The sequence below is a fragment of the Chanos chanos genome, chromosome 4 (assembly GCF_902362185.1).
Source record: "Chanos chanos chromosome 4, fChaCha1.1, whole genome shotgun sequence".
NCBI classification, from domain to species: Eukaryota; Metazoa; Chordata; class Actinopteri; order Gonorynchiformes; family Chanidae; genus Chanos; species Chanos chanos.
Genome location: NC_044498.1, coordinates 9,739,290 through 9,761,984, shown reverse-complemented (window position 1 = coordinate 9,761,984; position 22,695 = coordinate 9,739,290). Strand labels below are relative to the sequence as shown.

Genomic DNA, 22,695 nt, shown 5'->3' with positions numbered 1-22,695 from the left:
GTTCCAGATTCTCTCAGCTGAGGTTGGATGTTGCTTGTAAAAAAGTGGCTACTCTTATGTGCTTGGGGTTTCTGCTGTACGGCCATATCACATCTGTCTTCCTTTCGGTGACTCTTGACACCGCTTTAGGAGAGGTAGTTTCTCTTTTTCCTGCACACCGACTTCTGCATCGGGAGATCCAAATCTAGAGTCAAACCAGGTAAGTTCTCTTTTCTGATTAATGAAAAAACGAAGGAGGTCTTGTTCATTTATGGCTTATTTGGATCATTGGTATTACAGTATAGACTTGTTAAGATATTATATTATGTGAATAAAAGTGAAGTAAAGTTGCGGACGCAATAAAAAGCCATCCTGCGCATTGCAAATAGTTGAACTCGACAGTCTTTTCAATGCTAAGGTCAAAATTATTAAACAAGCTTCCGTGTCTCGTTCATTTCTCTCTTATATTCAGTATCTCAACACGAACAGTCGAACGCCAATGTCACTGGCTACTGAAACTGTGTAGAGTTTATTTGACCTCATGCTTAATTGTTTCCATAAATGATACATCACTTTCCGCAGTCTGTCCTAAGCTTATAGCTGTGTGTATATTCTGGGCTAGAATGCGAGAGAGAAATTCGCTGAGAAGTATTGCGCTTCTCCCATTGGGTCTCTGTTTGTGTCAGCATTTGAGAGTGTCTTGGAAATATGCAAGTGCATAAAACAAGTTTTTTTTGTGCAAGTATTTCACCTATATCCAGACCATGTGAAGAAATGTAGTTTCATGTGAACTAGGAACCGTCCTTAATGTTGTCTCTTTCACTCTAGAATATTTGAGGTAAGAATTCTTGATTTGGTCTCTTTTTTCCCCAACCAAATCTGGTTTAGATCGTGACACCCAATTGAATACTTCCGGATGGTGCGAGGTACCACTTTTGCAGAACAATTTTGTTGTGTATGATAGTCTCACATGGCTGCCCTGAGTTTGAGAGCACGTCACTGTTAAGTCTATTTTTGGCGATGGGAGGTTCCCATTGAGAGTCGCTGGGTGTAGCTGCGCTGAACTGGCCTGGCAAAGCTGACTGGGGCCCCGTGCGTGAGTGGCAACCGCTCTACGTGCAGCGGAGCATTCAGCAGTTGCCAGAGAGGCTACAGGGTTACACACCCATACATTTTCTCGTTGGGCTTCCTGTTGTAGACTTTGAGCCATCTTGGGCCTTTTGTCTGTCTGTCTGTCTGTCTGTCTGGTAGGGCTGCTGCAGTTCTTTTTGGATTCAATGAAAATTTGGAGAGTATGTGGCATTCTACATAATGATTTAGGGGAAAAATCCATGGGATATTGCTGGTTATCAGATCAATTACAGGTCACATCAGTGGAAAAAATTAACTGTGTATGTGTGTATTTAGTAAGAGAGAGAGAGAGAGAGAGAGAGAAATAACAGTAGAACACCAAGTGACATGAAGTTTTGATACAAATATTTTTGGTTGATTTTGTGGAAATAGTGATTTGGTGCAATGTAGCCGTTTAAAAAATCTTGCTTTGAAGACTGCCTATGTCAATGCAGTGTTGTGTTTTTGTGTGTGTTTTGCAGGAAGATCTGTGTCTGTGAGAACATGATGGAGAGGAACAGGCACGACAGTGAAAGATCTTCCTTATCTTCCTCTTCCTCCACCTTGGAGTATCATGACTTAGAGGCTGCAGAGGTTCTTGTGTGCATGAGCTCTTGGGTTCAAAGGTCACACAAGCCACGCCCACTCACCCCCACCTCAGACTCCTGTGACTCTGTGACCCTGCACCCTGAAATTCTTGAATCCCCCAAAGATCTGGTTTCATTGTCCTCGCTGGTACGTACCAAATCTTAAGCGATAAAGATGATGACTTTTTTGTAGTTCTAGCTGCTGAAAAACTGAGATTGTTGTTGAATTTGCCATATATTTCACGTAGAAATGATACAGAAGCTCTGATATAGTATATGAATTTACAAAATAAATGTGAAGATAGACACAGACAAAGATGATAAATTCTAGAACTGTATAATGTTAGCCAGTGTATAAATATGTGCTGATTATGATTTTGATTTTTTTTATCCTTTACAGTGCTCAAAAATTATGATGCAGGATTTCCAATATATATAAAATGAAATATATAAAGATGTAGTAATGTTGGTGCAGACGTATGGAATTTCTAAATTGATCTGCAGGACTTGTGTAGAGTGGATCCATCAGCATTTGAATCCTCTGTTGTTTGAGTTTTAACTTGCTGAAACCCAAAATAAGTTGTTGAGATTTCTGGGGATGTGAAAGTAAACCTGTCAGGCAAAAATAAAGCACTTAGGAGGCAAAAGGAAAAAGTGTCTGGCATTTGAATGTGACCTAGTTAAACTGTTAATACAGTTCTTTTTCTTCTTCTCCCCCCCCCCCCCCCCCCCCCCCCCATTAGTGCATGACACCCCCTCATAGCCCAAGCTTTGCCGAGACCTCCACCACCACCTCTGCTGTCCTGACCACCACTGCTCCAGTGGCTGCTGGTCTGGGCCTGAACCCTGTTTTCTCACGGCCCCGGCTCTGTTCCACCTTTTCCACCAGCAGTCCTACACACATCAGTTTACAGTCTGGATCAACCAGTCCCACCACCCCCCCGGTCTCCATCCCTCCAAATTCAGCTTCCCACGTGCACACAGAGCAACCTTGTAGAGCTATGGTGACAAGTGTGATCCGACATACTGCAGACACTTCCCTGGTTCAACACATTCCACCTGTGACCGTTGGACCAGAGCACACATCCAGCCCAGCCCCTCAGACAGAGTCTAATCTAAGCCTGACTACTTCTCCCCACTCAGAAATACCCATGGAGACAGAATCGCCTAATCTGAGTAACTCATGTGCTGTTGCTGAAAAGTCCAGTGATGCTCCCTCTTTACCCAATACCTCAAGCCCCCCCGCCCCTACATCGCCAACCCCACCTCAGTCCAGCTCAGTTTCTCAGCATCCCTTGTCCAGTCCCCCAGTGCTCTGCCAAGTGTTCCCTGTTAATGGGCAGACTGGGATTATCTCTGCATTTGTACAGACTCCAGTTCAGGTACAGGCCAATGGGCCTAAGCCCATTCTTCCTCAGTCCACATCATTCACCCAGCCACTGCTGGTGGGCTCCCCTGTGCCTCAGGGCACTGTGATGTTTGTGGTCCCACAGACCCCCGTGACTCAGGCACCCCCGTGCCAACAGAATGTGGTTACCCTTGGCAACACCAAACTCCTACCCCTGGCACCTGCGCCGGTGTATGTGCCCTCTGGCCAAGGCGGAAACACCGCACATGCTGACTTCTCCCGTCGACGAAACTACGTGTGCAATTTCCCGGGGTGTAAGAAGACATACTTCAAGAGCTCCCATCTGAAGGCTCATCTCAGGACCCACACAGGTCTGTATAGTGACCATAAGGGGGAGGAGAGGCTGGGAGACACATCTTAAAAAAAAGATACAGTGTATCAGTCACTCATATAAATCTCATAAATATAGCTAGTCTATATCTATAAATTGGTTTGATTTTTTTTTTTTGCAGTATATTCAAGGTGATAGAGGAGGTTAATATCTGTTATTGGGCATGTAATTTGGGGCTGCCTTTACAGATGTCTAATTTGTCATTTTGAATCCTGATTTTGTCATTTTATTCCTTTTTATTAGGTGAGAAACCCTTCAGTTGCCATTGGGAAGGCTGTGACAAGAAATTTGCCCGCTCGGACGAACTCTCTCGACACCGCCGAACGCACACAGGTGAAAAGAAATTTGTTTGCCCTGTCTGCGACCGCCGGTTTATGCGAAGTGATCACCTGACCAAACACGCGCGCCGTCACATGACCACAAAGAGGTCATCCGCATGGTCAGCAGAAATTCGTGACCATAACAAAACACCCTCTTGCCAACAAGCACCATCAACCAGTCCCTCTCTGCCTCTCAGCGTACTGGTGCCAGCTGCCTCCAAATAGGTCCTAGCGTAAGGGTACTGGGGCCACCTCAGGACTACATCCCTTCTGACCACGTTATGGGAGAAATTCAACAAAAGGCTGCTACATATTCATGGACAAAAACAAACTGATATTGCACTGGATGATTTTTATTTTCCTCATTTTTTTTTGTGATTGTTTAAAATCATAGCTGTATATTCTTTTTCATATTTCAGACTCTTTGTTAATTTTTTATATAAATTATGTTTTTGTTTAAGTTTCAGATCATGTATGCACTCCTTTTTTGCCAAAGCCTTTGCATCAGCATTTCTGTTTTACCCTTCATTTTGCTGTTGTATATTTGTACATAAATATAAATATCTGTATGAATGTATTGTGTACTCGAACCTTGCATTTATTGACAGTATATGAATAAATGTTATTGATGTTAATCTCTTAAACGGGCAGTAATCCTACTTGTGATACTACCTACTGTCTTGCTTTACATATTATTTAATAAACATTTGTAGTAAGATACACTTGTTTCCTTATTTTCAATGTTTACTGTGATATTACGGGAAAAAAACCCGGGTTACAATGATTGTAAATGTTTTTCGTTACAAGGGATGCTGCTACGTAAGGAGCAGGATTATAGACAATGGAAGTCGCATAGAAATTCGTTAAAATGATCTGTTCGTTTTGAGTTTTAGTAGTTTTCTATTTTCGTAAGAACATGTTTCTTTCCATACCGTACAAAATAAAATTGCTCTTAAAGGTCCAAAAAGAAAGGCCCGCCATAGTCTTTCACTAACGCACAACAGAGAAGAAAATAACATCAAACAAACAATAGAATACATTACTCAACCAAAGCGTTATTTGACGCCACCTGACGCGGTTGATTCGGTTACACAACGCTCATTCAGCAGCGCAGTCTCCCCATCACACCCAGTAACAAACTTCCTCCAATGAAATCGAAGCATTTCGGATCGCTTAGGGGGCGCGACCAATCGCAGGTGACGCAAGAACTTGGATTTGACTGGTTTATATTTGACCACACCCATTTGCCTTACTGACCGACATTCTTAGGTTGGAAAAAGTTGCATTCATAATGGGATACGGGACGATGAGCACACAATAAATATAATGCTTTGACAGGCAAATTCTTTGAGGTTTGAAAAATTGCTTTATTTTGTTTTTCACTCTCATTGAAGATACATGAGTGACACAGTGTCTTGGCTATGGCCTTAAGTAGCGGACTCTACGTATTAAAGAAAAGAAAAGAAAAGAAAAGAAAAGAAAAGAAAAGAAAAGAAAAGAAAACAAGAAAGGAAAAGCCTTTCCACGTGTTCATACAAATCAAAAGTATAGCCTACTCACAGAAATGACGAACAAATATGCAAATATTGATGGGGAAATAAATAGCAGGGTTATGGGGGGAAACTACAGTAAGATTACAATGTTTTTTTCCCCCTGAAGTCAAAGTTGGCCTAATTCAAAGTATTCGTCATTTAATAAAAAAAGTAAGCTATGACCCAAATATTATGTAAGCAAGCCGCAAGCGCACGATGGTGGATCCTTATTGTATAACAAGTGGCTTGACGCACCCAAGATGAGGACAGACATTTCTTACATAGCTGGTCTACAAAAGCTCCGTGATGGCGCGACTATAATTCTTAAATTTTAATGCGAGTGTGTGTCTGTTTCGCACTAACTACGTCCAAAATATAATTTTGATTGGGTAGGTTCGCAAATGTCATTTCATTGAACAGAAGTTTATCTGTCTTCAATGAATCTTCGACAGCAATCATGAATTTAATTTCTGACTTTTGCAAAAGAATACAATTCTACACATTAAATTTAAGACTTCCAGCCAGTTGTTTCCCGATTTTCAATGCAAAATATACTCCTGAATGTAGTGCGCCCTCTGCTGTAGATGTATGTAGTTGCAGAGTACAGACTGTACTTTCAAACGTCGACCTGGGATGCCCCTTTCTCCCGCCCTCACGTAACAGTGTGGTTCACATGTGATACATATCACTATTTATACTTCTGGGAAGTATAAATACTAGTGTTTACAGTACAATGAGTACATTTGTTTTAAGAGCTTGGAGAAGTATGGGTGCCAGTGGTTACAGTATACACATATTACATACAGATAAATAGATAATATGCAAATCTCACGGAGTATGAGCAGCGCTAGACAAATTTACACAATATATATGTAGTCCTGAGAGGTTTGCATAAGCACGGGTACAAGTGGTTGCAGTGTTTACAGAATATATACAGATCAACAGATTGTATACAGATCTCCCAGTACTACAGAGAACTACATGTAACATTGCAGTTAGCAGGAAGTAAGGAGCTAATGAAGGGCAGTATAATGACACAGCATTGAAAGAATACAGCAGTGCTGAATGCCAACAGCGCAGAGGATGTTGTCTGTAGTCTGTTGTTAATGAGTATGATAAGGCCTGGGTGGAGTCAACTGTTGATAAGGGCTGCGGCTCTAGGAAAGAATCTGTTTCTGTGTCTTGATGCTTTGGTGATGATTGTCCTGAATCTGTTCCTAGAAGTTAGAGACTGGAAAATGAAGTGACCAGGATGTGAAGGATCAGAGATGATCTTGCCTGCATGGTTCTTGCACCTGGAGCTATAAAGGTCCTAGATGGAGGGAAGGTCTTAGTTAATGATTTTCTCTGCGGACCAGATGATACGTTGTAGTTTGACCCTGTCTTCTGTGGAGTTTGAGTGAAACTAGACAGTTGTGGACAGCGTTAGGATGGACGCAATGGTGGCTATTTAGCAGCGGTCCATCAGAGTCTGTGGTATGTCTCAGGGAGCACATACACTGCTGAGGTTTATTGATAATGGAGGCAGTATTTCTCTTCCATTTGAGGTTCTGTAAGATTGTGGTTCCCAGGAATTTAAATGACTCCACCCTGGTGACTGTTGGGCCATAGATGGTGTGTGTGTGTATGTATGTGTGTGGGCTTGGAAGAGGTAGGGTCCTCCTAAAGTCTATAACTCTACAGTCATCTCATCCACCTTCAGAGCATCAAGCTCCAGATTGTTGTTACTGCACAGGGCAGGGGCCTGTGAAAATTTTGAGGTGATCTATCAAGGGTCTCCATGGCCACAGAAGTCCAGGCGATAGATCTGTAGTCATTGAGGCCTGTGAAGAAAATAGGTTCAATGTAGAGGTCTAGAGATTGGTTAAAAATGTCTGTGGGAGGTGAGCTGATCCACTCAGTACCTCAGGGAAGCGGGAAGGACAGAGTCTTGGCCCAGAGCTTTCCTGGTTTTCTGTCTGGTTAACATCCTGTTCATGGATCATCAGAGGTTGCAGTAGTGGTGGGGGGAGGGATCCCAGGCTCTCCTTCAGCCTTTCAAGTCTGCAGTAAAACCTGGTTAAGGTGTTGGTCAACTCATAGTCAATTATGGAGTTGGGAGTTCCCTTCTTCTTGTTATTAGTGATCTCCTGCATGGCTTTCCACAGCAAAAATGGGTTGTTTACTGAGAAGTTTCTTCTCAACCTCTCACAGTGTCTCTGCTTGACTGCCCTGATTCCTCTCTGATCTGTACTAGACCATTTCAAAGATTTTTTTTTTGCTCCAAGTCCTGTGGGCTTTCTTCTTTGTTTGGCAAATCTGCCTGACTTCTGCTGTAAAACTGGGATTGTCAGTATTGTGTATAATGAGGGCCTTAGCGGAAATGCAGCTGTTTTCACGAAAGGTGATATATGACATCACAGTGTTTGAATATTGCTGGTTGCAGCCCTCAATATGTGGGGTCAAATTGGACATGCAGCTATTCTATGGCTCCTCTGGTCCTTTTTTCACCATGGTTTAGACAGGTTTGTAGATCTTAGTTTTCCCTGTAATTTGGGGTAAAGTGAATCACGGTCTAGCCATCTAGACCTTGAATAGTTGAAACAAGTGTTCTTTGAGCAACGAGAAGCCTATAATGTACAGAGCAGTGGGCACCCAGGAGCAGTGCTGATAAACTCTGCCTACGATAACGAAGTAAGAAGTTGGTGTGTTGCGTTTGGCGATTCTGTTGTATTATAACCGCCATACCAACAGAGGGCGTAACGAATAAAATTCCCCATTTCTCAGTCTGGGCTCCACTCCCTTCCTGTTTACCCATTATTCCGCCACAATGTCTTTGCAGTTGGAAATATGAGAATAATTTGAATTGTTCGTAGTTTTTACGTTTCTGTTCTTCGGTTTTCCAAGCAGATAAATCGTCGTTAACAATGCTCACAGTCATATTTCTCAGGTTCTCGTAAGTGTTTGTGTCTGGAGGAGGTCGGTATAGTGTAGATATGCTTTAGCTGTCTGTTATGGTGATGAAGTTTGGTGGAAATTACCTTTAATATTCAGCGTATAATCCTACATTCAAGGCATACTGATGGTATAAATCTATAAGTCATTTTAGACGTCTGCTTTATTGGAAAGATGCCATGAAATCTCTGTATGCCAGGGTAGGCTATCAGCTGCTTATGCAAACCAAGCCTGCCGCCGCGCCAAAAAGACAAATGAACAAAACGTAACTTACTAACGCACATAATCTATCTGATGATTACACATGCGGATTACCTGCATGCTACATTCACATGCTGCAAATGTCTTTATTACTTTCTGTCGAAGACCATGTTTGTTGTAGTAATTCCATGTGGCGGGAAGGAATGAATCTTCCCACAAATAATTCTTTTCATTACACAGTAACTGACACTAAATTTCTAGATGACTCAGTTATTGTCACACACACACAACTTCTGTGGTGAATTCATTTCATTTTGAATCTTGGTAATAAACTAATTTGATTTTACGATGAATCTTTTGTATCTATATGATCTGTGCAATGAACAATAGAATTACTTGATACCCAGGTTTGTCAGCGTTTACATTTGCACCCTTTGACTTTTTTACCAAAACAGCTCAAATAAGCATCTACAATGAATTAACTTTTTAAAATGCATTTTGCTATATGGTAGCCAATGTGTATTCTATTTAAGAAGCGCGCCTTTTTAGACTAGTATACTATGCGTGATTTTTTTTGCTTTCATAACATTTCCCCCCCTTCCCCCATGCGTTTGAATTTCCCGCAATCCGAAGCTGGCGTGGTGAGAATCTGATTGGCTTCGCGTACAAAAAAAAAGTTAAATACCCCCACCTACTTTGTTCCTATTGGCTTTTGCAGTCCGAGCGCCAAGGCTTAAAATGCTGCAATTCCTCGCGAAATTGCACTTTTCTCTGGCGGTAACCTGAAATACACTTTGTAGTCGTTCAGGCGCGATTATATATATTTTAAGAAAGTTTTATCCGTAATTTTTTACGCGAACTTTTTAAGGTAGATCTTTATATACCGCGTTTTCTCACGCTACTTTTATTTTTCGTAATTCCTAACCACAAGATGCTGTCCACACGTTCTCCACTCAAAAGTAAGAACGAAAACTCCGTTTCTACTAAAATGGACAACATGTCGTTGGCCGACAAAGAGAACACAGTAAGTAATAATGTCTTAATTAATTTATCACCTGCAGATATTTGATGACTAATTAAATTGAACCGTATGTGGAGAACCATTCTATTGACTAGGAAGTTCCTTCAGAGAACTTCGTATAAAGTCGAAAGTACATTTATAATGAGTAAGTCAGCCAACGATCGATATTATCTAACTTTTTCATTCAATGTTTTACTTTTCTCATAGCCTCCTAGTTTGAACTCTACAAGGATTCTGGCTAGCAAAACGGCGCGTAAAATCTTCGAGGATTCCGAGGTGAGTCACCCTCAGCACCAGGTACTCTATCATAAATGACCAATATAGATTAATGTTGTAGTTAGTACTGAAATGAGAGGCCACGACTGGCGGCTTATGACCAGATATATAAATATTTTTTAATTAAGAGCAGTTGTCATCCCGACTGTCAACTGAGTGTTACCAAAGCGGGATTCTTTGTGAAAGCCTTACGAAAGCAAAAACGGCTGGGGGAGGAGTTTCGTGTCTTACACAAGGCGGCTTTAGAGCCTCTACGAGTAATGCAAAGACTTTTTCATCGTTGTTTCTCCACACTTATGTGTATTTAAAATCAAGCACGTCATCTGTGCTTCATTTTCAACATAAACTGAATTTTACCGCGTAAAGGTTCTATGAGGGCACGTGTTGGACATAAAGGTTTCCCCCCACCAGACGAGTGATCAAACAAGTGTCGATCACGCGACAAGAACCCTAGTAAATTATTTTTATTATACAAAGTTGAATTGGCAGTCGTGGTGGTAGAAAGGCTCTCCTGTATCCTTGCTAATTCTACTCAGCGGTCCTCTTTGCAGTCAGCATTTCTGACATTAAGACTTAAATTGAGACTCATGGTGGAATAACCTTAACTAATGTGTTTTTCAGGTGAAGCCAAAACCCACACTAAACGAGAATGAACCTCTTCTCCGGGAGAATCCGCGTCGCTTCGTCATTTTCCCAATCCAGTATCACGACATCTGGCAGATGTACAAGAAGGCCGAGGCTTCGTTCTGGACAGCAGAGGAGGTATAAATTTAAGTCAGTTTGCGTACTTATTCTTATGATTTGAGGTTTTTTTTCCTAATTGTATTTCTGTGTGGTAGGTTGATCTGTCCAAAGATCTTCCACACTGGGAGTCACTGAAGGATGAGGAAAGGTACTTTATCTCCCATGTGCTGGCTTTCTTCGCTGCCAGTGATGGCATTGTCAATGAGAACTTGGTGAGTTTAAGCGATTTCTTTAGCTCCTTTCTGAACTTTAATTTTTTTAAAATAAATTATGAAATTGTGCCATGTTTTACATGTTATTTGAACAGTTGGCTCATTGTATATTCTTATTCACCACTAGGTGGAGCGCTTCACACAGGAAGTGCAAGTCACAGAGGCCCGCTGTTTCTATGGCTTCCAAATTGCCATGGAGAATATCCACTCTGAAATGTACAGCCTGCTCATTGACACTTACATCAAAGACCCCAAAGAGAGGTAAGGGTGTGGCTGTGTATGCAGACCTGGGTCGGGGTGGGGGGAAGGGCAATGATGAGTGGCGCAGGGGTACGGACCTCAGCTGATGATGGGAGCTGAGTGTTTGGTGTCTGATCTCAGATCAGTGGGCATGTGGCTAGCTGTCTGAGAGACACCAACACGACACAGTCGCCTTGTCTGAGCCCAGCGTAAATAGACACCATCACAAGACTGATACTGAACTCTTACTTTACTATGTTCCGTCTGTTTTAATGAGTATGTGTACTGCTCTTCTTGTAGAGAATACCTCTTCAATGCCATTGAAACACTGCCTTGTGTGAAGAAGAAGGCTGACTGGGCTATTAACTGGATTGGCAACAAAAATGCTCTATATGGTGAGTTTTTGTAGTTGGTTATTTCAAATACAAGAGTGTGGGTTAACAAAAATAGAAATCAGTGAATGAACTTGAGGTATCCTATGAGCCCTCAACCACAGACCCATTAAGTGTGTCTCTTTTTTTAACTGCCCCAGTAAGATTTTGTATACTTACTGACCTTGTGTTGCAGGAGAGCGTGTGGTTGCCTTTGCTGCTGTAGAGGGAATCTTTTTCTCTGGCTCATTCGCTGCCATCTTCTGGCTGAAGAAGAGAGGGCTGATGCCTGGCCTGACTTTCTCCAACGAGCTCATCAGCAGAGACGAGGTTAGTGTCTCATCGCGCATACGCACTTTCAACATTACAATTTCTGCAGTCGTTTAAGAGCAGAGCAAATTCAGATTGTGCTGCTGTCCTGGAATTTTGTTCATATTTGGTCAATAAAGGATGATTAGACTGTATGCATTTAAAATGGCATTCTTTAATTCTTTTTTTTTTTTTTCTTCCCCCCCCCCCCCCCCCCAGGGTCTTCATTGTGACTTTGCATGCCTGATGTTCAAGCATTTGGTGAAGAAACCCTCGGAGGCGACAGTAAGGAAGATCATTATGGATGCAGTGGCAATTGAACAGGTATTGGAATGAATATGAATAGGATAATTGCATACCTCGAGTTTAAATGAGATGAAAGAATATGTCTGATGGATGTACGGCTTAATACAAGAAGTGGTTTTGCTTCAAATGAATAACTTTAGCTCCCCCCCCCCCCTTCCCCATTTTTAGGAGTTCCTGACTCAGGCACTCCCAGTGAAGCTGATTGGAATGAACTGTGACCTCATGAAGCAGTACATTGAGTTTGTGGCCGACAGACTCATGTTGGAGCTGGGCTTTGAAAAGGTATGTACTTTTACTGCGCGTAGTTGCTTTCATTTGAATGGTTTGGTGGCTCTCTTGTGTCTGATCTCAGATCAGCTTGCATGTTAATTTGAGCAATATTTCGACTGAAAAGTCACTTTACCCATGCCTTATTGCTCATGTCGTGACTCTGCAAAACCAGGTTTTTAATAAGATTTCCACTGGCTGAATTTGTCTTATTGTAGATCTACAAAGCAGACAACCCCTTTGATTTCATGGAGAACATCTCACTGGAAGGGAAGACCAATTTCTTTGAGAAACGAGTGGGCGAGTACCAGAAAATGGGTGTCATGTCTGGCTCCACGAACAAAACCTTCACACTGGACGCTGACTTCTAAAAAGACTCTATGTAGCGTACGGACATTTTACATGCATTAAACACTTGAAGAGGCCAAAGTCCAGAGATTCATTCTTGGACTGCCTCCACACACGGACCTCTGGATAAACCACAATATCCTCTCTTCCCCCAGAATCTCATAACAGCTGTATGGAGTTGATTAGTGAGTGTGTTTGTTTTGTTTTAACAATTGTCTTTCTTTTAAAGAAACTTTGGTAATAAACAGTTGCAGTAAATGTGCTACCTTAGAGGGGCATAATTGTGTAAGATAAATGTATTTATAGAATTGAATTTCTGGCTTTTGCAATGAAAGCTAAGTGTCTTCTCTACCCCCCCTTTCCCCTTTTTGTGTAGTTTCAATAGATGTACATTTTAGAGTTCTAGCCAGAGATGTATTTCTGGTTAGACACTATGTAACTATATTTGGTGTGCAGAAGGCTGAGTAAGTGAAGGGCCAGGCAACTTTGACAAAGCAGCAGTCACCTGAAGGTAATTTCTAAAATGATGTAGCTGTACAGTTTAAATCGGCCGTAATCACAAGTTGTGCCAGCACTGAGTTTATACCAGTCAAAAGTTCGGACAAACCTACTCATTTGAGGGTTTTTTTTTTTTTTAATTTTTACTATTTGTATACACCTTTTTGTGGGTTTGTTTTTTTGCATACTACATAACATATGGAATTATTTCATAGTTTTAATGCCTTCAGCATTGTTCTATGATGAAGAAAATAAAAAAAAAAACCTGTGTTCAAAAGTTGAGTGCTACTGTATTGTTCTGTGTCAGCCTGAAATGGACAAAACCAAATTAATATTAGACCTCACCCTATAACCCAGAATAAATTTACTTAAGATATGGAACATTCTCCTTTTTTTTTTTTTTTTTTGCCCCTTAAATACTATGTGGGCAGGCAAACCTTACTGGTAGAAGTTTGAATCTCAAATATTAAACCATAGCTTTCTTCAACAATCATTTGAATTTGGATAGAAAATATCTATTTAATAGTAACGAAAGCGTTGTTTAGTTGTCACTCTCTGCTTTCCACGCCCAAGAGGGCGTGATGTATTCGGCTCTATTGTGCTGTGTCACTGCTACACTGACCCGTTACACACTGAACAACAGCATGCTGACATGGAAATTTCCAAAGCACTCTGTGTATTTGTAGAGCCTTCATTATCTCGGGCACTCATGGTATGGCACTCCATTAGCCAACCATTCTCTGGCCACTCAGCAGGCTGTAAAACAAACACATACATACATACATACATGTGCTCTGTTCTTGACAGTGTGGAGGTTCTCTTGCAAGGGCATAACTCTTAACGTAAATAAGAGATCAGCCATGGGGGTGATTTATAAAGACACGTTTACAGCATGTCATAACTGGTGCTTTGTTTACTCCAAGTCATTGGAGCCAGTTACAGTAGTGCTCATGTCGTTCTCTTTCGAATGCAGTAGGAATGACAGAACTGCACACATTATGTTCAAATATTTATGGTAGAGTACATATCAGAAGTACACCAGCAACCCCCCCCCCCCATTTGACCTTTACACTTTTTATATTGACAGTTTATTTAACTGGTGTTTTTAAGCATCGATTGTCACAGAATGCTACAATGTCAAAAAGAAAGAAAACTCTACGAAACTTTTTGATGGTCATAGTACATGTAGCTATTGCAAAGTCAACAAAATAAAATTAAACCATCAGAACTCCTTCCTGGAAAGACTTGATGAATGTAGCGACAACCTAGTTTACCCATCAGTTAACCCTACCTCTTGTTTGTGCCTATGTGCACATATGTGTCTATAGGTATGGTTTGTGTTAGACATAGTGGTGGAATTGCGGTTTAAGGGATTTAAGGTACTGGTTAAGGGGTTATGGTTAAGCATAGTTCCATGGTCAACTTTAGTACCATGGTCACAATATCGGCAAAACAAAAACAAAACTTGACACGATCATATTAGGTAATCCGTTTTAGAGTGTAACGTGTGCATTAATGGAAAAACTATTTAGATGGGTGTAGGTGATTAACGTGCCTGTCAGCATCACGTCTTTCTGAGCCGTCTGGTCCTGTCAACAGCTGTTTGGTCTGGCACATGGGGAACTTGTACAATAGAAGGGTTGTTAATATATGTCAGCATCAAGTATCTGGAAGACAACAGTGTGAACATGCTGACCAATGCTTTAAACTAACACTAAGGCCCTGATGCTCAGTTTTCACCCTATGAGCAATGAGGGAATGAACAAGTGAAAGGATGAATGAATTAATGAATGAATGAAACTTTGTAGAATACACTGTGGGCCCAAAGACAAAGTTCTTACTCAGTAGTCAAGATTAAGAATCTCAGTGTTGTTGCTAGATAGTTGTCACTTGAGTTTATTAAACCAACCAGGAGACTCAATGTTCTTAAGTCACTGGCTGTGTTTTTATAAAGTAGGTGCCAAATGTTTCAGCGACACTGGCACAAAAGAATGTATCATGGAAACAGAGAACTAAAATAATATACAGTAATTAAGTTATAATTAAAATACATTACAGCAGGTAACTGAACACTACAAACAGTTAAGAACTTATTTTATTTTAAGAAACTGAAGTGCTAGATTTTTTTTTAAAAAATATTACTTCACCCACAACCCACCCAAAAAGGTACAAATACATTTTCCTGAAAAAAGTCACCTTTCCTGCAAATCCACCTTTTCCACTTCATTCAGGGAATATTCTACCATGAATAGTGTGGAACAACCCACTCTAGCTTTTTCTGAGAACATGGCATGATATCTGGGGTCACTAATACACAACAGAGTCACTAATACGCAAATACAACATAGTACAGGAAGCGAGTACATGCTTTCAGAAATGGCTTGCGTCTTACGGTGTCTTACTCATCTTGCTCCTCCAATACTTTGATGATTCTTGGGAGACACAAACAGGTTGTTCAGTAAACGTCTGTTCCAGGACACATGAATGTTTTGTTGAATGTTGAACATTTGTGGCCAGCAACTGCCACTTTCCCTGCAGCAAAAGGAGAGTGGGAAAGGAGGAAGGGAGGGAAGAGGAGGGGGTGGATGGTGTTGACCCTGAGTTAAGCAGCTGCCTGAGTGAGGGGTATTTTGTGCCCCCTGAACGGCCTTTTAAGGACAGAGGTCCCCCCCCCCAAAACACACTGCTGTTTCAATCTTACTCCCTCTGACTCCTACAACAGCATAACGCTCAGCTTCACCTACAGTGGTTCCATTCATGAAACAGTCTTGACTACAGCTGCAGCAAATGACAGGGGCGCGTCTTTCGTGTTTATTTTTGGAGATCACTCTGGTTAATGAATCCAAGGCATTTTGATTAGTGCCTTATCAAGCACTCTTAGAAACGAGCGCACCTATGTAAACACATCATTTATTATATCAGATATGACCCAAAATAACGTTTCGCTCTTGAACAGTCAGTCATACCTCTTAGATCTTTACAAGTTAGCCTCATGCACTCTTTGAATGAACCGGCTGTGTTTGTCTCCTCTTCATAGCCTCCTCACTCACCAGCATTACATTACATTATAGATGCTTATAGCATAAGGACAACCTTAAGAGACTGCATTAACTAACTATCTATGTAGGCGATGTGACATAAGATCTAAACATAGCCGCTCGAACCCAGAGACTAGGACAGCACAGAGTTTGAAAATGCTTTTGGATAATCCAACTGTGGATCAGGGAGTAACTCAAATAGTTTTGAATAGCCCTCTGTAAGAACGCACATACACACACAGTACACATCCTTCCCAGCTGAGATCGGCGAGACATCAGGAAATGTCATCCCATTGTTATCATGATCTTTATTTGTCTATGAACATAATCTACACAGGCCCTAAATAGAACAAGGTCTCCCAGTGTTTCTCTGAATGCGGAGCGACATATCTGTCGAAAGTAATCAAGTCAGGTTTTGGACGAGGACTGAGGTTAAGAGTGGAGAAACTAATTAGTAAATGTTGGGGTTCAGTTATGGTTTTCAACTTTCCCCTTTTATTCCATAAATACCTTTAATATACAGAGGTGTCTGTGCTTTCAGACAGGAGATAACAGAGTTTCAAATTTGTCAGGCCAATAAATTTCAAACGTAACCCAGATAAGTTTTCAATGTCTGATGCACAGGCCAGGGAAGTATCATGTTTACTACAGGGATGTTGTATGGTTCATTGAAAACCTGAGATTACTCTGACTTCTATCATCCCATTAGGAAACCTCACTTCAGCCACAATATGATTTTTCTCAGAATTCATGATGTACCATTATATTAGCTGCAAATCACCAAAAACAGAACTACAGCCAGCAATACTTTACAAAACAGACTTCTTCATTATGAACCTTGGTTCTATATGCAGCCAAAAAAAAAAAAAAAAAAAAAAGCAAGCTCTCCCTACAGGAACCAATAAGAGAGCAAGAGGAGGGGTGGGGGCCGAATAAGGAGCTGCAGAGGTTCACTCAACGCTGAGGATCTACATTGACAATGCTATGGGCACCTGTTATTCACCATGACCCTAAAAGGACAGAGCCTGGCCAATCAGAAGCCAGCCCAAAAGGGTTATCCCACAGAGCAGTTGGAGAGGTGGGTCCACATGCGTTTGACCCCCCCCCTGCAGCTGTCTGGCATCTTTTAGCCCCACAATCTCACATACCACGGTGCTAAGGACACTGACATACAGACTGCAGCACAAACTGCTGGGGACACTTCATATGGTAAATAGGTAAAGCCACTACCAGACACCCCCCCCCCCCCCCCCCCCCCCCGACCCACCAACCCTACACATTCACACACAATCTCCAATTCCCAAGTGTAGTCATATCAGATTCGTTATCTAGGCCAAGGTGAACAGCCTGATGGAGCTATACACCTCCACACAGATTCTTATGTTTTTTTCCCCCTTTTGCGAAGTTCTGATGGTATAATGACATATGACAGTCTTAAATCTCAGCTAAGACACAGAGAATAAAGTGAGATACGACTTGTTCATTCATGTTTCAAAACAAACATTGGTTGCTACCTATACTGTACGTGAAAGGTGTAATTACAGTACTTTGCTTAAAATAAATTAAAAGGTATTACTCAATGAATGTAAAATGACATCAGTAAGGAGTCTCTCGGTGAGGTAAACAAGGAATGTGGCTGACCTATATGTTTAACCATGATGACGTAACAGCTATCTACCAAGTGTTCAATATAATGTCTTACATTTTTGTATGACCATTAGATTCTGTTGACCGCAGTGATTCTTAACAGTGGCCTGCTCTGATATAATATGGAAGAATACTGTAAAGCAAGAGTGTTTCTTTTATGACTGAAACAGTTTCCCGAAAGTCATATAACATGATATGTGACAACCATTACACTGAGGGCCATATTTTCAATCTTCTGTTCACTGAATAATTCAGGACTTTACAATGACTTTATGAGAAGAGATTAAGGCCCACATTTTGATTCATCTTATTTTTGTAACTGAGAGAGGGAGAGGTCTACTGTCACCTAGGAAACATATCTCCATTTTAGAGGTGTCCTGTCGAAGAAGTGTGGATACAGGATACACTTACTTGTGGGCCATTTTTTAGAAGTTCTTATTTGGGCTTGTGTGAACCTGTGAGCCCGCCCCCAGTCCCCCTACCCCCACGACCACTGTCATATTTAAGGAGTACCCCTAACCCTCGCCCCTTTGTCCCAGTGGAAACTCCAGTCTTGCGCTACAACTTGGTGAGTGGCCTGATTCCAACTTTTTTTTCTATGGATGACTGACTGTCTGAAGGAAAGAGAAGGATGTGGAAAGAGAGGATGGATAGGGCTTTTATACCGCGGACAAACCTCATCTGCTACACAGGGATGAAAGGCTTGTGATACAAGAGCAGAGGAAGAGTCTTGCCAGTTTGTCTGTTGCTGAAGTACTGTAGAGTCTTTCATTAAAAAAAAAAAAAAAAAAAAAAGCAGAAGGCTATAATTATTAGATTTGCTGTCGGAAATTGGTAGTTTGTCAATTTACTGACAGAAACAGTAACAGTAGAAGGAGGAGTAAACAGAGAAACTGAGTGATCTTACAGAGTTCATAAAATAACAGATCATAGTTGGTCACAAGTAACTGACAGCTCTCTCTGATAGAGCGTAGAGCTACAGGAGTCAGCTGCTAGGTCTGAGAGATGCTCAGTTCTGGGGAAGAAAAGAAAATTCTGGCAACAGTAACAGTGGTAGTGTGAGGACTAGTACACATGGTATGAACGAGAGAGATGGTGTGTCTATGTGGCAACAGCTGTGCCAAGGCCTACTGTTACTTGTCAAGGGACCAACTCCTTCAGTACTGAGATAGTAACAGATAGGGGGTTTAAAGGGGCTCCCATTTGGGATTACATGAGAAGGCGCTTAAAATAGCTCTCTCTCTCACTCTCTCTCTCTCTCTCTCTCTCTCTCTCTATCCCAGTGGGCCTCTGCTATGTCCCTTTTTGGTTTTGCTGAGCAAGTCTGAACTCTTACTTTATCTGATTGATAGATAGTGTAGGGCTGGTCCTTGTAATGTTTCTCATAGAAAAGGGCATGACATGTAAGGTGAAGTATTCTACCAGCTCTGGAGACAACTATTTTGGCTAACAGTTTAAGGCGTCAGACATTCTAACAAATTGTAAAATCAAATACACTTCCAAATTATTGTGGGACAAGCCTACATCATCTCCAGTTACTAGCTAAACATTTCAATTTATTGTCAATCTGTCATCATAATTGTTTGACAAAGCTTAGGCCTACTTAACATACATGAAACATATATTGCCGAGAGACAATACGGTATGTAATTTGTTAAAGAAGCCGACTACTCTACCGATATTGTTAAAGACCGACATACTTACACATCATTGAGCGATTTATTTGGTTATGCTGATGTCATTTTTCCCGTTTAGACCATCCCAGAAAAGACCAAAGATGTGTGACGACGACGAGACTACCGCTCTTGTGTGCGACAACGGCTCTGGCTTGGTCAAGGCTGGATTCGCCGGTGATGACGCTCCTCGCGCTGTCTTCCCTTCCATCGTTGGAAGGCCCCGTCATCAGGTGAGCGACTTAAGAAATGTTCCGATTCACTTATGTACACAGATATGTAAGTAAACATGAATTCTCACTCGTGCCGGTTTAACCTCAGTAAGGATACACATGTAAAAAAGATGAACAGTCTACATACGATTATTAAAACGAATAAATAAGCAAAAATATACTTTTATGGCAATAAGTATATTTAAGTATGTATGGGTAATAAGTGTGAATTTTCCCCCATTCCCGGATGAATAAGTAGCCTGCTGCAAGAATGAATTAAGATTATGCCTTACACTGGATACGTCATTGTAAAAACTAACGACATATTTATAAGTATAGCTGCCTGCTTCTTTCTGTCTTTACTTCAGACTAAAATTTAACCGCGGTGTTTCTCTTCGTGTACAGGGTGTGATGGTGGGTATGGGTCAGAAGGACAGCTACGTTGGAGACGAGGCCCAGAGCAAGAGAGGTATTCTTACCCTGAAATACCCCATTGAACACGGCATCATCACCAACTGGGACGATATGGAGAAGGTGCGTGGCTCAGGATGAAAGACTTCCATTAATTCAAATCCACTCCTATCAATTATAAGCTCAGTCATAGCGGGACCACTAATGCTAACACTGACGGATCTGGACATTTAAATATTTTTGTTTAATTTTGTAGATGCTACAAACACTTGAGTTAACTTTATATTAAACGGTAGGGCTACCCTCCACAGAGCTTGTGTCAATTGTTGTTTTTCTTCTGCCATGAGTGCAGGAGAGTAATTTTAATTTTCACTATAGTTCTCTTTGTCTCTGTCTTAACAGATCTGGCATCACACCTTCTACAATGAGCTGCGTGTGGCCCCTGAGGAGCACCCCACCCTGCTCACTGAGGCCCCCCTCAACCCCAAGGCCAACAGGGAAAAGATGACCCAGGTCAGCACGCTCGCAAGACCAAATAATACTTTTTCTCTTTCACGTCTCTTCACAAAGCACAATTTTCTTTGCAAGCGGCGCTGAAGATGTTTATTTCTTTCCCGCAGATCATGTTTGAGACCTTCAACGTCCCTGCCATGTATGTGGCCATCCAGGCTGTCCTCTCCCTGTATGCCTCCGGCCGTACCACCGGTCAGTGTTTCCCTATTTCCCCTCGAGCATCAACATGAGACATATTTCACTCTATGTCTCTCTGTTTGATCACTGTTGACACTGAGCGGTCTTGCTCTGTAGGTATTGTGCTGGACTCTGGTGACGGTGTTACCCACAACGTCCCCATCTATGAGGGTTACGCTCTCCCCCACGCCATCATGCGTCTGGATCTGGCCGGTCGCGACCTGACTGACTACCTGATGAAGATCCTCACTGAGCGTGGTTACTCTTTCGTCACCACTGGTAGGACATCTCGCAGTTCCTGAAACCAAACCAATAGCATAGCCAGTGAAGTTACACTTACAGCTTTGGGAAACATACAACCAGGGAGCTTTGAAGTTAGAGTTACAGTAGAGTAATTCAGTAATTCACTGGTAAGTCATTGGTTTTGGTAGTTCATAGGTCACCATAGTCAGTGTTTAGGTATATGTATGTGGGTGTAAAGAGGGACAGTATGGATATTAGTGAATAATGTGTGTGTGTGTTTGTGTGTATGCAATTCAGGCAGTAGTTATAGAATACAAAAATAAACCAATAACAGAGCATTGATATGATAACATTTGATAGTGCAATCAGTAAAAGCTAAAATATGCCTTGAATTAGTTTGCTGAGCAACTTCTTCACTTCTCTGGAATTTTCCTTCCTTCCCAGCTGAGCGTGAGATCGTGCGTGACATCAAGGAGAAGCTGTGCTATGTGGCTCTGGACTTTGAGAATGAGATGGCCACCGCTGCTTCCTCCTCCTCCCTGGAGAAGAGCTACGAGTTGCCCGATGGTCAGGTTATCACCATTGGTAACGAGCGTTTCCGCTGCCCCGAGACCCTCTTCCAGCCTTCTTTCATTGGTAGGTTCCCATGTCAATCAATTCAGAATTATTAACATTAATCTGTAACACAGTAAGGTCAACAGCAAGCTTTACAACAGCGCCCCCTGCTTTTGCTATGTATTCGTGTACAAAGCAGCACCAAATACTCCATCTCACTTCAGCATACCTGATTTAGAAACATGCACATTCTGTAGGTGGTTGCGTGGCATGTGTTGGTGTGCGCGAATTGACCTATTCCCTCTCTGCTCGTAGGTATGGAGTCTGCTGGTATCCATGAGACTGCCTACAACAGCATCATGAAGTGCGATATTGACATCCGTAAGGATCTGTACGCCAACAATGTCCTGTCTGGTGGTACCACCATGTACCCTGGTATTGCTGACCGTATGCAGAAGGAGATCACTGCTCTGGCCCCCAGCACCATGAAGATCAAGGTAAAGGATCACCGCCCCGACCAAACGCACTTCCTTTGATGATGAATACGCACTTACTACACTCAGTTCACCCACAACAGCACATTTCTCTCACCTACCTTACATGTAAAAAGCACAACAAAACCTCATTACCCTTGTTGAGCTTAAGCAACTTTCTCTCTCTCTCATCTTCCATCTAGATCATTGCTCCCCCCGAGCGTAAGTACTCCGTCTGGATCGGCGGCTCCATCCTGGCTTCTCTGTCCACCTTCCAGCAGATGTGGATCAGCAAGCAGGAGTATGACGAGGCTGGCCCCTCCATTGTCCACAGAAAGTGCTTCTAAATCATCAACCCTGTCCCATCTGTCCGCCCTTCTGTCTCCATTTGTACTGTCCCTTTTACTGTATATACATGTACTGTTGTAATAAAAATAGTTGCCTGTAACAGTATTCAAGGTTCCTCTTGTCTTTTTTTTTTTTTTTTTGTAATTTATTTGTGTTTTTGTAGTTTTGTAACAAAACAATTGTTTAAGAGTTATTGGAGAGACGAAAAGGTGTTGTGAATGTGACTGGAAATACAATCCAAATGAGGAAAGTTATCGACAAGCTCACCCCTCACATATCTAATCATCAAACATTAACATCAGGATGCCACTTCAGTGGCAATGGTTATTATTCTATCACTTATCAAGGACAGGGATGTGGGTATGAAACCATATAAACAAAATAAACAATAAATTATGCATTTTGTTTTGG

General features: G+C 41.7%; 3 protein-coding genes and 1 non-coding gene across 8 annotated transcripts; all 4 read left to right on the top strand.

The window, feature by feature from the left end:
* Positions 1-4,057, top strand: klf11a (Kruppel like factor 11a). The gene is made up of 4 exons (XM_030771561.1): positions 1-199; positions 1,572-1,824; positions 2,420-3,395; positions 3,659-4,057. Exons 2-4 carry the CDS (start codon positions 1,594-1,596, stop codon positions 3,958-3,960), a joined length of 1,509 nt encoding a protein of 502 aa, XP_030627421.1. The 5' UTR covers positions 1-199; positions 1,572-1,593; the 3' UTR covers positions 3,961-4,057.
* A 5,276-nt stretch (positions 4,058-9,333) lies between these two features.
* Positions 9,334-12,519, top strand: rrm2 (ribonucleotide reductase M2 polypeptide). Of its 4 annotated transcripts, none has more exons than XM_030771474.1 (10): positions 9,334-9,426; positions 9,631-9,699; positions 10,321-10,461; positions 10,539-10,655; positions 10,783-10,916; positions 11,196-11,290; positions 11,463-11,596; positions 11,795-11,899; positions 12,050-12,163; positions 12,367-12,519. In XM_030771474.1, exons 1-10 carry the CDS (start codon positions 9,334-9,336, stop codon positions 12,517-12,519), a joined length of 1,155 nt encoding a protein of 384 aa, XP_030627334.1. The 4 variants fall into 4 exon arrangements, with proteins under 4 accessions (XP_030627334.1, XP_030627333.1, XP_030627337.1 ...); XM_030771473.1 differs by having other exon boundaries at positions 9,631-9,720; XM_030771477.1 differs by having other exon boundaries at positions 9,349-9,426; positions 10,327-10,461.
* On the top strand, positions 10,962-11,102 carry LOC115811007 (small nucleolar RNA SNORD94). The gene has a single exon (XR_004025268.1). It is a non-coding gene; the product is annotated as a small nucleolar RNA SNORD94 (small nucleolar RNA).
* A 6,937-nt stretch (positions 12,520-19,456) lies between the features above and the next one.
* On the top strand, positions 19,457-22,283 carry actc1a (actin alpha cardiac muscle 1a). 2 transcript variants are annotated; one of them, XM_030770498.1, is made up of 8 exons: positions 19,457-19,585; positions 19,970-20,098; positions 20,378-20,488; positions 20,596-20,680; positions 20,783-20,944; positions 21,353-21,544; positions 21,779-21,960; positions 22,140-22,283. In XM_030770498.1, exons 1-8 carry the CDS (start codon positions 19,457-19,459, stop codon positions 22,281-22,283), a joined length of 1,134 nt encoding a protein of 377 aa, XP_030626358.1. The 2 variants fall into 2 exon arrangements, with proteins under 2 accessions (XP_030626358.1, XP_030626359.1); XM_030770499.1 differs by lacking the exon at positions 19,970-20,098.
* The last annotated feature ends 412 nt before the right edge of the window (positions 22,284-22,695 follow it).